This window comes from Hyperoodon ampullatus (genome assembly GCF_949752795.1).
Source record: "Hyperoodon ampullatus genome assembly, chromosome: X".
NCBI lineage: Eukaryota > Metazoa > Chordata > Mammalia > Artiodactyla > Ziphiidae > Hyperoodon > Hyperoodon ampullatus.
Window position 1 is genome coordinate 132,168,923 of NC_136913.1, and position 14,215 is coordinate 132,183,137.

Consider the following 14,215-nt stretch of genomic DNA (forward strand, 5'->3'; position numbering starts at 1 on the left):
GCACAAAGTTGCAGTCCTTTCCCTACCCCACCCCCGTAATTTATTCTAATTTATTAACTTTGGCCCACCCTGTGTGAGAAGGGAGCACTGTGCCCCACAGCCTCACGGTGCTGCCTGGGGCTGTGGAGCAGCTACCCTGGCCTGGCCTTCCTAACCCTGGAGACCCTGGTGCAGCCTGGGAAGGAAGAGGGCTTGGGTGTGGCCCCATTGGAGGTTGATTTGGTTTTTGTTTCTTGTCTTTGTGTCTGCTGGTACTTGCTGAGAGAGAAAAGACATGTGAGCAAAGCAGAAGGAGGTGGGAAAATGGATCCAAACCCCATGTGCCCTGCCCTATTCCTTCCCCTTAGTGGTGGGAAACCCTTATCTTGCAAAGTGAATGTGTCCCCTTCCCCAATCTCTAGTGTATTTCACAGAAAACAAAACCTCCCAATAAAACTGTGTTGAAACCTGAGCCCAGATCGTTAGTTTTATTTCCCCAAACCTGCATCTGGGGCGGGGCCTTGGCTCCCTGGGCTGTCCTGCTCTCCTACCCAGGCTTGGGACTGCGTGTGGCTTAGCTTTGCTCCTGATGGCTATAAGAGGTGACTTTCTTCATCAGGAAATTGCAGAGCCCCTGAACTGAAAGGGCCTATACAGAGGAAACAGGTCACATCACCCTGCCCAAGGGGTCAATGTGAGAGGAATCCAGGGAGAGGGGTCTGGCCTGGGGTGGGGGCTGAAGTGGAGGAAGCAGAAGCGCAGGCCCAGCCTCATGGCCTGGGGAAACGCGGGGCTGGGGCCCAGTCTTGGGAGGGGAGTCAAAGCCAAGGAAGCAGGGGGAACCGGGACGCCCTCAGGCAGGGAGGCAGCGGGGGGACTGGGATCTGCCCTTAGACTGAGATCAACATCGAGGAAGTGAATGGCCCGGGGGCCCAGCCTTGGGGTCAGCAGAGGGAAGCAGGACTGCGGACCCAGCCTCGTACCGGCGGTTATTGTCGAGGAACTGACGGGGAACCTATAAAGAAAGGGACCGGCGTCCAGCTTCCGGCGGCCGGCGGGGCGGGGCCGCTAGCGGGGCGGGGCTGGGCGGCGCGCAGTCATGTGCCGGGGCGGGGCGCGGTGGCAGCGAGTCGCCCGGTAGCCGACGTCACGGCGCTGGAGTCAGTTTACTGCACGGCCGCTTCCACAGCCGCCGCAGCCCGTGAGACTCGGCCGGACCGCTGTCGCTGTCGCTGTCGCCGCCGCCATGGCTCAGTACAAGGGTGCCGCGAGCGAGGCGGGCCGCGCCATGCACCTGATGAAGAAGCGGGAGAAGCAGCGTGAGCAGATGGAGCAGATGAAGCAGAGGATCGCGGAGGTGCGGGCCGGGCCGGGGCGCCTCGGGGCGTGCGCGCGGCCCGCCCCCCGCGCTCTGCTCCCGCCGCCCGGGGTCGCGCGGGGCCCCGGGGAGCCCCGGGGAGCGGGAGCAGAGCGCGGGCGGCGAGTGGGGGTGGGACCCTTGCTCGCTGATCTCTAGCAAGGGGCGGAAATGAGCCGGCGACAGTCTGTTCATCTGTAAAATGGGCGCAGAAGGCTGAGAGGAGGTGGGTTGTGACAAGCCTCCAGCAGGAAGGAGCCACACTCAGTGGTTACATTTTTCGCATTGGGGCGACTCTCGAGGGCACAGAGTATTCTTTGGCCCTTCAGCCCTGAGAGTCAGGCTCAGAGCCAATGGATATCAGGAAGGGTGGGCCCCAGCCAATCCACCGGACTCATTCTGGAGCCCTTTTCACGGGACAAAGGCAGGCAGGAAGGTCTGGGGTGCTTGCGGTTCACTAAGGGCTTCAGTGAGTGGCCAGTGGCAGTGGGCCGTCAGGAAGGAAGGAGCCCTCCACTTAGGCCTTTGGGGGAGAGTCGGTGGAAGAGCAGGGACTCGGTGCAAGGGGAGGGCAGGCCTTAGGTACTGTGGCAGCCGGGCCCAAGGAAGTGGCTGCATGCTGAGGCCCAGTGCTGCCTCGGTTTACACCTGTGCCCCAGCCCCACTGTCTCAGTGCGAACTCAGTGGCGGGACGGAGGTACATTTCTCTGCTGGCCACCTCCTGTGGAGGCTGCTGGCCAGAGAGGGACCTACTTGGTACCAAGTGGGATGGGACTGGGCTGGAGTGAGGAGGCCTCGTGGGACGCTGTTGGCAACATCTGGGGCCAGGAGGGAGCAGCATTGCTTGGTGAGGGACCAGGCCGCCAGCCACTCTCTGCTCCCTCCTGGCACTCCTTGCCTTGGGTCTCCAGAGCTTCAGCTTAAGAGCTGGGCGTGAAGAACACCAACGGCAGGGAGGACCCACGGCTCCAGACCGCTGAGTGAGCTCTGGTTCCCAGCGGGACCTGTGGAGGGGCCGGAGCAGCGCAGATGGCGCGGGGAAGCAACCCCACTTGGTTCCCGTGGCACCGGAAGAGCCTCTCACAGCCCCGTGGAACCTTCCATCAGTCAAGGGAAGGGGACATGTCTTTCCCAAGGTCACATCATAGTGAGACTAGGGACACACCTGGGACTAGAACCCAGGTCCCCACTTGCATGGTGGGGTGGCAGGTGGCCCTCACTGCTGCTTTCCCTCCCGGACAGGAGAACATAATGAAATCCAACATTGACAAGAAGTTCTCTGCGCACTACGATGCCGTGGAGGCGGAGCTCAAGTCCAGCACCGTGGGTGAGCAAAGCGCTCGTGTCCCCACTGCCGGGCTGAGGCCGGCTGCACGGCTGACTCTGGGTGACCGCCTCTTGCCCCTGCGTCTCCTCACCTCGCAGGTCTTGTGACCCTGAACGACATGAAGGCTAAACAGGAGGCCCTGGTGAAGGAGCGGGAGAAGCAGCTGGCCAAGAAGGAGCAGTCGAAGGAGCTGCAGCTGTGGGTCATCTCCTCCCAGCCAGCGGCCTTCCCCTCCGGATGGAGCTCGTGCTTGGGGGCGGGTCTGGCTGGTCCTGCACGTGGAAGGGGAGGGGGACCCTTTTTCATCATCAGAGCCCTGCCCATGAACCTGAAGTGCCCCGGGCCAGTAGGACTCCTCTGGGCCTGCGCTGAGTGGGACCCGCACTGAGCACACAGTTGGCTCTGGGTCGGGGAAGGGGCCTCGGGGGTGGGGACATGTGTGACAGCCACCCATGCCTTGGCAGGAAGCTGGAGAAGCTGCGAGAGAAGGAGCGCAAGAAGGAGGCCAAGCGGAAGATCTCCAGCCTGTCCTTCATCCTGGAGGAAGAGGACGAGGCAGGCGACGAGGAGGAGGAGGCGACCATGGACTACGAGGAGCTGGAGAGGGAAGGTGGGGGCGGGCTGGGGGCGGGGACGGGTCCCGCCGGCAGAGCTGTGTCCTGGCATCTGGCTCTTAAGTGAAGAAGCACCTCTGCCAACAGCCTTGACTACCCGCCGTATTCGGGGTCCCGGACCTCACAAGTTGGGGCAGGAGGGAAAGGGCCAAGCCTTCACCATGGCAAAGTTGAGTGGGGGGCTCGCTTTCGGTGGCCGACTGAGTGGGAACCAGCTGTGCGGTCCCTGGGCAGGTGTGTGGGGCTCGTGTGGCTGGGCACCAAACTTAATTCTGTTTGAATAATTTCAGTGTAAATTGACCCAACCTCAGAAAGTAAGCGGCTGCTCACTGGACAGTGCAGGCCTTGCCCAAGGGAACAAGGGGCCACAGGAACGACTCGGGAAGGCTGAGGCCACCGTGGGGCCCCTGCGTGCTGGGCACCCGCTCACGGCCGGGCCAGGGCCAAGGCAGACGGACAGGAGCTGGGCGCCGTCCCTGTCCTGGTAGGAGACACACAGGGAAGCATGTGTCTTCGCCTGGGCCAAGGGAGGGGGGAAAATTGAGTTGGGCCTTCAGGGTGAGGGGAATCTCATTAGCACCCAGAGAGAGGTGGGTGCGGAAGCATGTAGAGTCAAGAGATGAGCGTGCCCAGAAGCAGAGCGGGCAGAAGTGGACACATGTGAGGACCGGGGAGGATGCAGTGCGGGCCTGGGCTGGGTTAGAAGGCGTGATGGCCAGGATGTGGTGGCCTGGGATCGGTGTTGGGGAACCAAGGCAGGGGATGGCACTGGGACCGCTCTGAGGGGAGCGGCCGGTGCTGTCAGGAGGAAGAGGCTGCCAGCCCCCCGGGGGAGACCCCTGGGGTAGTCTCACTACTATTTAGTCACAGTAACTGTCTAGTCATATTGGGTATCTAAAATATTCCCACGGGCAGGTCAGTTGCGTTTGGTGTGAGCTGCGCATCTGTATGGCAGAGGCCACCTTTGGGACAGCACGGGTCTGGGGGGAGGCTTTCAACCTCTCTGTGTGTCACTGGGGCTTTGTGGGTGCTTCCCTCCCCCTGGATGTTTGGTTTCCGGGGCCCGGCCATGGGTAGCTGGCGTGGAATTTTTGTAACTTGTCCAGGCGCTGGAACCCTTGCCCTGGAGTATGGGCTTGTCTTCTGGGTCGGTGGCTCTCAAAGAGTGCTCCAGGGACCCCTGGGGTCTCCAAGACCCTTTCGAGAGGTCCGCGAGGTCAAAGCCGTTTTCATAATTGTGCTAAGACGTTCTTGGCCTTTTGCACTCTTGTTCTCTCATGAGCGTGCAGTGGATTTTTCCAGAGGTCACGTGACATGGCATGCCGTCCTCCCTCCGACAGCTGATAGAATGCATGCTTTCATGTTCTCGAGTCTTTGGCAGTTCCCAGACTTAATTTCCAATTTGGTGACTGTCAGTGGTTACAACCCCCGGGGACAAGAGCTCTCTGGGGTCCTTGGTGACTTGTAAGAGTGTCCAGCGTGCCGAGACCAGCAAGTTGAAGAATCACTGTTCTCGTTCATTTGTGCCCTAATTGGGGAAAGTGAGTCGCAGAGTCCAAAATGGCAGGCCTGGCCTGAGCCCAAGTGGGGCCTCTCCTTCCCTCCTCCCTGTGGGTTCTGATAGTAGCAGCCATGGGACTTTGGGCTTCAGCTTCGTCTCCTGGTAAAAAGGAATGTTGTAACCTTTTGAGGCTGTCGTGAAGAGTGGATGAGACGTCAGATGTGGATGTCCTACCCCGCTGGTGCAAAGGACCTTCGCTCCCTCTGGTGCTGGAACCGAGGCCTTAAGTCCCCTGAGGCGCTCCGGGTCACAGCTGACGGGGCAACAATTAGGTACCAGCCTCCTGTTCAGCTGCTGGCAGCAGAGACCGAGGTGAAGGCCCTTGGCAAGGGTGCCTTTCATAAAGGTTTCCATAGGTGCCGTGAAGAGGGCCGTGCGTCCCGGCCAGGACAGTCCAAGAAGGCTCCAAGGAGGTTGCGTTTGAGCTGAGGCCTGGGTGACAAAGGTCTGGGGTGCCCCGCAGGCAAGGGCTGTCGTGCCGCTGACCCCTGTGTTTCCTTTTGCTCCAGAGATCACCACAAAGAAGAGGAAACTGGGGAAGAACCCAGATGTGGACACGAGCTTCTTGCCTGACCGAGACCGGGAGGTAAAGGCGGCCTGCCCCCGACCCTGGCAGAGGCTTTTGCTCAGGAAGTGGGGCCCTGCGTGCCCCCTGGGCGGCCCTGGGCCTCCCTCCTTGGCCTCTTTCTCTTCCAGGAGGAGGAGAATCGCCTGCGGGAGGAGCTGCGGCAGGAGTGGGAAGCCAAGCAGGAGAAGATCAAGAGTGAGCACTCGTGGGGCGGGACGCACGCGGCCGGGGCTGGCAGCCACAGCCGCTCTCCTGCCGGCGCTGCTCCGGGCAGTGCCCCGAGCCCCGGGGAGCTGGCAGGGAGTGTGGACACCGGGGTCTGGAGGCCAAGCGGCAATTCTGTTTTGTAGGCGAGGAGATCGAGATCACCTTCAGTTACTGGGATGGCTCTGGGCACCGGCGTACAGTCAAGGTGACGCTGCGGGGCCTGCACCCCGCGCCCCAAGCCCCTCGCCCCTCGGGCCCAGCCTCCTTTGGCCTCGGTGGGAAGGAGCTGTCAATCCCTTGGTATGGGTGGCCCCTGGGGGTTCGGGGGGAGCAGGGAGGAGGGTTCCGGGCTTCCGTCCTCCCTTCCCAACTCCTCGGTTGGTTTCCCCGCACGGTTTCCCTCTCGCCTCTTCTCGGGTCACTCACACAGATGAAGAAGGGCAACACGATGCAGCAGTTCCTGCAGAAGGCCCTCGAGATCCTGCGCAAAGACTTCAGCGAGCTCAGGTGGGGCTGCGCGGGCGTGCGACGGGGTGCGCCGGAGTCTGCAGCCTCAGCCCTGGCGCTCGGGACCCCAGGTGGCAGCTGCTGCTCATGGCACGCTGGGCGCCGCGCTCCTGAGAAGGGGGCCGGGCCCCCTTTCCCATCCCCCTCCCAGCATCGCGGGCCTCCGCCTCCTGGCTCTGGTGCCTCGGTGTCCTTGGCCACCTGCTTCCTGGTCCTTTCTCCCTCAGGTCGGCAGGGGTGGAGCAGCTCATGTACATCAAGGAGGACCTAATCATACCCCACGTGAGTCCCTTCTCTGTCCCCGCAGCCCCACCTGGGGCTGCGGGGAGGGTCTCGGTCCGTGGCATGCCCGGGGGCTTCGAGGGGGGCCCTGCCTGCTCTGGGTCTTCGGCTCAGGTGGGCAGGGCTGGAGCCCAGCTTGCAGGCGGCCGAGATGGCTCACCTGCCGTCGCTTTCCTGCCCTCTGCTCCTAGCACCACAGCTTCTATGACTTCATCGTCACCAAGGCGCGAGGGAAGAGCGGTGAGTGCGCCTGGCCCCGCCCCCCGGCCACTTGCCCATGTCACAGGGCGGCAGCTGAGGGGGCCTGGCCTCTTGTCTCCTTGTCCCTGCAGGCCCCCTCTTCAATTTCGACGTTCACGATGATGTGCGGCTGCTCAGCGACGCCACCGTGGAGAAGGACGAGGTACGGTGGGCAGGGGCGCCGCGCGGGTAGGAGGGGTCCAGCCACGTGGCCCTGAGCCCTGAGCCGCAGCGCCCGGCCCTCCTCCCGTCCTCAGTCACACGCGGGCAAGGTGGTGCTGCGGAGCTGGTACGAGAAGAACAAGCACATCTTCCCCGCCAGCCGCTGGGAGCCCTACGACCCTGAGAAGAAGTGGGACAAGTACACGGTACAGAAGCCCTCGAGCGCTGGGTGGGAGCTGGCCTGCCTGCCTGGCGGGAGGCCCGCCCGGCCCTGCTCAGCTCGCCTTTCCTTCTCTGTCCCCTCGCCCTGCACCAGATCCGGTGATGTGGCAGCAGCGCGGCCCCCGCCCCTTCGGCTCCCTGCGGCCCCAGGATTCCGGGCGCCCAGCTCCCCGCTCCCGAGACGTGACGGGGCCTGCTCAGCCCCTGCCCCTGGCGCTGTTGTTTACCGCCTTTTTCTTTTACGACAGAGATATACGCGTCAGAGCTGGAGCACCTGTTGTGCGTTTTTTTTTTTAATTGGAGTATAATTGCTTAACAATGGTGTGTTAATTTCTGCTTTATAACAAAATGAATCAGTTATACATATACACATGTTCCCATATCCCCTCCCTCTTGCGTCTCCCTCCCACCCTCCCTATCCCACCCCTCCAGGCGGTCACAAAGCACCGAGCTGATCTCCCTGTGCTATGCGGCTGCTTCCCACTAGCTAGCTACCTTATGTTTGGTAGTGTATATATGTCCATGCCTCTCTCTCGCTTTGTCACAGCTTACCCTTCCCCCTCCCCGTGTCCTCAAGTCCATTCTCTAGTAGGTTTGTGTCTTTATTCCTGTCTTACCCCTATGTTCTTCATGACATTTTTTCCCTTAAATTCCATATATATGTGTCAGCATACAGTATTTGTCTTTCTCATTCTGACTTACTTCACTCTGTATGACAGACTCTAGGTCCATCCACCTCATTACAAATAGCTCAATTTTGTTTCATTTTATGGCTGAGTAGTAATATTCCATTGTATATATGTGCCACATCTTCTTTACCCATTCATCCGATGATGGACACTTAGGTTGTTTCCATCTCTGGGCTATTGTAAATAGGGCTGCTATGAACATTTTGGTACATGACTCTTTTTGAATTATGGTTTTCTCAGGGTATATGCCCAGTAGTGGGATTGCTGGGTCATATGGTAGTTCTATTTGTAGTTTTTTAAGGAACCTCCATACTGTTCTCCATAGTGGCTGTACCAATTCACATTCCCACCAGCAGTGCAAGAGTGTTCCCTTTTTTCCACACCCTCTCCAGCATTTATTGTTTCTAGATTTTTTTTTAATTAGTTTCTGCTTTATAACAAAGTGAATCAGTCATACATATACATCTGTTCCCACATCCCTTCCCTCATGCATCTCCCTCCCTCCCACCCTCCCCATCCCACCCCTCCCGGCGGTCACAAAGCACCGAGCTGATCTCCCTGTGCTCTGCGGCTGCTTCCCACTATCTATCTACCTTACGTTTGGTAGCGTATATATGTCCATGCCTCTCTTTCCCTTTGTCACAGCTTACCCTTCCCCCTCCCCATATCCTCAAGTCCATTCTCAAGTAGGTCTGTGTCTTTATTCCCGTTTTACCCCTAGGTTCTTCATGACATTTTTTTTTTCTTAAATTCCATATATATGTGTTAGCATACGGTATTTGTCTTTCTCTTTCTGACTTACTTCACTCTGTATGACAGACTCTAGGTCTATCCACCTCATTACAAATAGCTCAGTTTCGTTTCTTTCTATGGCTGAGTAATATTCCATTGTATATATGTGCCACATCTTCTTTATCCATTCATCCGATGATGGACACTTAGGTTGTTTCCAGCTCCGGGCTATTGTGAATAGAGCTGCAATGAACGTTTTGGTACATGTCTCTTTTTGAATTATGGTTTTCTCAGGGTATATGCCTAGTAGTGGGATTGCTGGGTCATATGGTAGTTCTATTTTTAGTTTTTTAAGGAACCTCCATACTGTTCTCCATAGTGGCTGTACCAATTCACATTCCCACCAGCAGTGCAAGAGTGTTCCCTTTTCTCCACACCCTCTCCAGCATTTATTGTTTCTAGATTTCTTGATGATGGCCATTCTGACTGGTGTGAGATGATATCTCATTGTAGTTTTGATTTGCATTTCTCTAATGATTAAAGATGTTGAGCATCCTTTCATGTGTTTGTTGGCAGTCTGTATATCTTCTGGGGAGAAATGTCTATTTAGGTCTTCTGCCCATTTTTGGATTGGGTTGTTTGTTTTTTTGTTATTGAGCTGCATGAGCTGCTTATAAATTTTGGAGATTAATCCTTTGTCAGTTGCTTCATTTGCAAATATTTTCTCCCATTCTGAGGGTTGTCTTTTGGTCTTCTTTATGGTTTCCTTTGCTGTGCAAAAGCTTTGAAGTTTCATTAGGTCCCATTTGTTTATCTTTGTTTTTATTTCCATTTCTCTAGGAGGTGGGTCCAAAAGGATCTTGCTGTGATTTATGTCATAGAGTGTTCTGCCTATGTTTTCCTCTAAGAGTTTGATAGTGTCTGGTCTTACATTTAGGTCTTTAATCCTTTTTGAGCTTATTTTTGTGTATGGTGTTAGGGAGTGATCTAATCTCATACTTTTACATGTTCCTGTCCAGTTTTCCCAGCACCACTTATTGAAGAGACTGTCCTTTCTCCACTGTACATTCCTGCCTCCTCTATCAAAGATAAGGTGACCATATGTGCGTGGGTTTATCTCTGGGCTTTCTATCCTGTTCCATTGATCTATCTTTCTGTTTTTGTGCCAGTACCATACTGTCTTGATTACTGTAGCTTTGTAGTATAGTCTGAAGTCAGGGAGCCTGATTCCTCCAGCGCCATTTTTCATTCTCAAGATTGCTTTGGTTATTCGGGGTCTTTTGTGTTTCCATACAAATTGTGAAATTTTTTGTTCTAGTTCTGTGAAAAATGCCAGTGGTAGTTTGATAGGGATTGCATTGAATCTGTAGATTGCTTTGGGTAGTAGAGTCATTTTCATAATGTTGATTCTTCCAATCCAAGAACATGGTATATCTCTCCATCTATTTGTATCATCTTTAATTTCGTTCATCAGTGTCTTATAATTTTCTGCATACAGGTCTTTTGTCTCCTTAGGTAGGTTTATTCCTAGATATTTTATTCTTTTTGTTGCAATGGTAAATGGGAGTGTTTTCTTGATTTCACTTTCAGATTTTTCATCATTAGTGTATAGGAATGCCAGAGATTTCTGTGCATTAATTTTGTATCCTGCTACTTTACCAAATTCATTGATTAGCTCTAGTAGTTTTCTGGTAGCATCTTTAGGATTCTCTATGTATAGTATCCTGTCATCTGCAAACAGTGACAGCTTCACTTCTTTTCCAATTTGGATTCCTTTTATTTCCTTTTCTTCTCTGATTACTGTGGCTAAAACTTCCAAAGCTATGTTGAATAAGAGTGGTGAGAGTGGGCAACCTTGTCTTGTTCCTGATCTTAGTGGAAATGGTTTCAGTTTTTCACCATTGAGGACGATGTTGGCTGTGGGTTTGTCATATATGGCCTTTATTATGTTGAGGAAAGTTCCCTCTGTGCCTACTTTCTGCAGGGTTTTTATCATAAATGGGTGTTGAATTTTGTCAAAAGCTTTCTCTGCATCTATTGAGATGATCATATGGTTTTTTTCCTTCAATTTGTCAATATGGTGTATCACATTGATTGATTTGCGTATATTGAAGAATCCTTGCATTCCTGGAATAAACCCCACTTGATCATGGTGTATGATCCTTTTAATGTGCTGTTGGATTCTGTTTGCTAGTATTTTGTTGAGGATTTTTGCATCTATGTTCATCAGTGATATTGGCCTGTAGTTTTCTTTCTTTGTGACATCCTTGTCTGGTTTTGGTATCATGGTGATGGTGGCCTCGTAGAATGAGTTTGGGAGTGTTCCTCCCTCTGCTATATTTTGGAAGAGTTTGAGAAGGATAGGTGTTAGCTCTTCTCTAAATGTTTGATAGAATTCGCCTGTGAAGCCATCTGGTCCTGGGCTTTTGTTTGTTGGAAGATTTTTTATCACAGTTTCAATTTCAGTGCTTGTGACTGGTCTGTTCATATTTTCTATTTCTTCCTGATTCAGTCTTGGAAGGTTATGCATTTCTAAGAATTTGTCCATTTCTTCCAGGTTGTCCATTTTTTTGGCATAGAGTTGCTTGTAGTAATCTCTCATGATCTTTTGTATTTCTGCAGTGTCAGTTGTTACTTCTCCTTTTTCATTTCTAATTCTATTGATTTGAGTCTTCTCCCTTTTTTTCTTGATGAGTCTGGCTAATGGTTTGTCAATTTTGTTTATCTTCTCAAAGAACCAGCTTTTACTTTTATTGATCTTTGCTATCATTTCCTTCATTTCTTTTTCATTTATTTCTGATCTGATTTTTATGATTTCCTTCCTTCTGCTAACTTTGGGGTGTTTTTGTTCTTCTTTCTCTAATTGCTTTAGGTGCAAGGTTAGGTTTTTTTTTTTTTTTTTTTTTTTTTTTTTTGCGGTACATGGGCCTCTCACTGTTGTGGCCTCTCCCGTTGCGGAGCACAGGCTCCGGACGCGCAGGCTCAGCAGCCATGGCTCACGGGCCCAGCCGCTCCGCGGCATGTGGGATCCTCCCAGACCGGGGCACGAACCCGTGTCCCCTGCATCGGCAGGCAGACCCTCAACCACTGCGCCACCAGGGAAGCCCAAGGTTAGGTTTATTCGAGATGTTTCCTGTTTCTTAAGGTGGGATTGTATTGCTATAAACTTCCCTCTTAGAACTGCTTTTGCTGCATCCCATAGGTTTTGGGTCGTCCTGTCTCCATTGTCATTTGTTTCTAGGTATTTTTAAATTTCCTCTTTGATTGCTTCAGTGATCACTTCGTTATTAAGTAGTGTATTGTTTAGCCTCCATGTGTTTGTATTTTTTACAGATCTTTTCCTGTAATTGATATCTAGTCTCATAGCATTGTGGTCAGAAAAGATACTTGATACAGTTTCAATCTTCTTAAATTTACCAAGGCTTGATTTGTGACCCAAGATATGATCTATCCTGGAGAATGTTCCATGAGCACTTGAGAAAAATGTGTATTCTGTTGTTTTTGGATGGAATGTCCTATAAATATCAATTAAGTCCATCTTGTTTAATGTATCATTTAAAGCTTGTGTTTCCTTATTTATTTTCATTTTGGATGATCTGTCCATTGGTGAAAGTGGGGTGTTAAAGTCCCCTACTATGAATGTGTTACTGTCGATTTCCCTTTTTTTTTTTTTTTTTTTGTGCGGTACGCGGGCCTCTCACTGTTGTGGCCTCTCCCATTGCGGAGCACAGGCTCCAGACACGCAGGCTCAGCGGCCATGGCTCATGGTCCCAGCCGCTCCGCGGCATGTGGGATCTTCCCAGACCGGGGCACAAACCCATGTCCCCTGCATCGGCAGGCGGACTCTCAACCACTGTGCCACCAGGGAAGCCCCGTTTTCCCCTTTTATGGCTGTTAGTATTTGCCTTATGTATTGAGGTGCTCCTATGTTGGGTGCATAAATATTTACAATTGTTATATCTTCTTCTTGGATCGATCCCTTGATCATTATGTAGTGTCCTTCTTTGTCTCTTCTCATATTCTCTAAAGTCTATTTTGTCTGATATGAGAATTGCTACTCCAGCTTTCTTTTGGTTTCCATTTGCATGGAATATCTTTTCCCATCCCCTTACTTTCAGTCTGTATGTGTCTCTAGGTCTGAAGTGGGTCTCTTGTAGACAGCATATATATGGGTCTTGTTTTTGTATCCATTCAGCCAATCTGTGTCTTTTGGTGGGAGCATTTAGTCCATTTACATTTAAGGTAATTATCGATATGTATGTTCCTATTCCCATTTTCTTAATTGTTTTGGGTTCGTTATTGTAGGTCTTTTCCTTCTGTTGTGTTTCTTGCCTAGAGAAGTTCCTTTAGCATTTGTTGTAAAGCTGGTTTGGTGGTGCTGAACTCTCTCAGCTTTTGCTTGTCTGTAAAGGTTTTAATTTCTCTATCAAATCTGAATGAGATCCTTGCTGGGTAGAGTAATCTTGGTTGCAGGTTTTTCTCCTTCATCACTTTAAATATGTCCTGCCAGTCCCTTCTGGCTTGCAGAGTTTCTGCTGAAAGATCAGCTGTTAACCTTATGGGGATTCCCTTGTGTGTTATTTGTTGCTGCTTTTAATGTTTTCTTTGTATTTAATTTTTGACAGTTTGATTAATATGTGTCTTGGCATATTTCTCCTTGGATTTATCCTGTATGGGACTCTGTGCCTCCTGGACTTGACTGACTATTTCCTTTCCCATATTAGGGAAGTTTTCAACTATAATCTCTTCAAATATTTTCTCAGTGCCTTTCTTTTTCTCTTCTTCTTCTGGAACCCCTATAATTCGAATTTTGGTGCGTTTAATGTCCCAGAGGTCTCTGAGACTGTCCTCAGTTCTTTTCATTCTTTTTTCTTTCTTCTGCTCTGCAGTAGTTATTTCCACTATTTTATCTTCCACGTCACTTATCCGTTCTTCTGCCTCAGTTATTCTGCTATTGATCCCATCTAGAGTATTTTTCATTTCATTTATTGTGTTTTTAATCATTGCTTGATTCATCTTTAGTTCTTCTAGGTCCTTGTTAACTGTTTCTTGCATTTTGTCTATTCTATTTCCAAGATTTTGGATCATCTTTACTATCATTATTCTGAATTCTTTTTCAGGTAGACTGCCTATTTCCTCTTCATTTGTTTGGTCTGGTGGGTTTTTATCTTGCTCCTTCTCCTGCTGTGTGTTTTTCTGTCTTCTCATTTTGCTTATCTTACTGTGTTTGGGGTCTCCATTTTGCAGGCTGCAGGTTCGTAGTTCCCGTTGTTTTTGGTGTCTGTCCCCAGTGGCTAAGGTTGGTTCAGTGGGTTGTGTAGGCTTCCTGGTGGAGGGGACTAGTGCCTGTGTTCTGGTGGTTGAGGCTGGATCTTGTCTTTCTGGTGGGCAGGTCCACGTCTGGTGGTGTGTTTTGGGGTGTCTATGGACTTTTTATGATTTTAGACAGCCTTTCTGCTAATGGGTGGCGTTGTGTTCCTGTCTTGCTAGTTGTTTGGCATAGGGTGGCCAGCACTGTAGCTTGCTGGCCGTTGAGTGAAGCTGGGTGTTGGTGTTGAGATGGAGATCTCTGGAAGATTTTCGCCATTTGATATTATGTGGTGCTGGGAGGTCTCTTGTGGACCAGTGTCCTGTAGTTGGCTCTCCCACCTCAGAGGCACAGCACTGACTCCTGGCTCCTCAATTTGGGATGATTCGTTGTCTATTCATGTATTCCACAGATGCAGGGTACATCAAGTTGATTGTGGAGCTTTAATCCGCTGCTTCTG

General features: G+C 51.8%; 1 protein-coding gene across 1 annotated transcript; it reads left to right on the top strand.

Annotated features, from left to right (window-relative positions):
- Positions 1-1,225: 1,225 nt before the first annotated feature.
- FAM50A (family with sequence similarity 50 member A) lies at positions 1,226-7,296 on the top strand (the record flags this gene model as incomplete). The annotated part of the gene is made up of 13 exons (XM_079727615.1): positions 1,226-1,336; positions 2,579-2,663; positions 2,762-2,861; positions 3,128-3,273; positions 5,348-5,424; positions 5,535-5,601; positions 5,757-5,818; positions 6,044-6,120; positions 6,348-6,402; positions 6,594-6,642; positions 6,735-6,805; positions 6,900-7,010; positions 7,121-7,296. The coding sequence occupies 13 exons, from the start codon at positions 1,226-1,228 to the stop codon at positions 7,127-7,129; spliced, it is 1,020 nt and encodes a 339-aa protein (XP_079583741.1). The 3' UTR covers positions 7,130-7,296.
- Between the last annotated feature and the right edge of the window lie 6,919 nt (positions 7,297-14,215).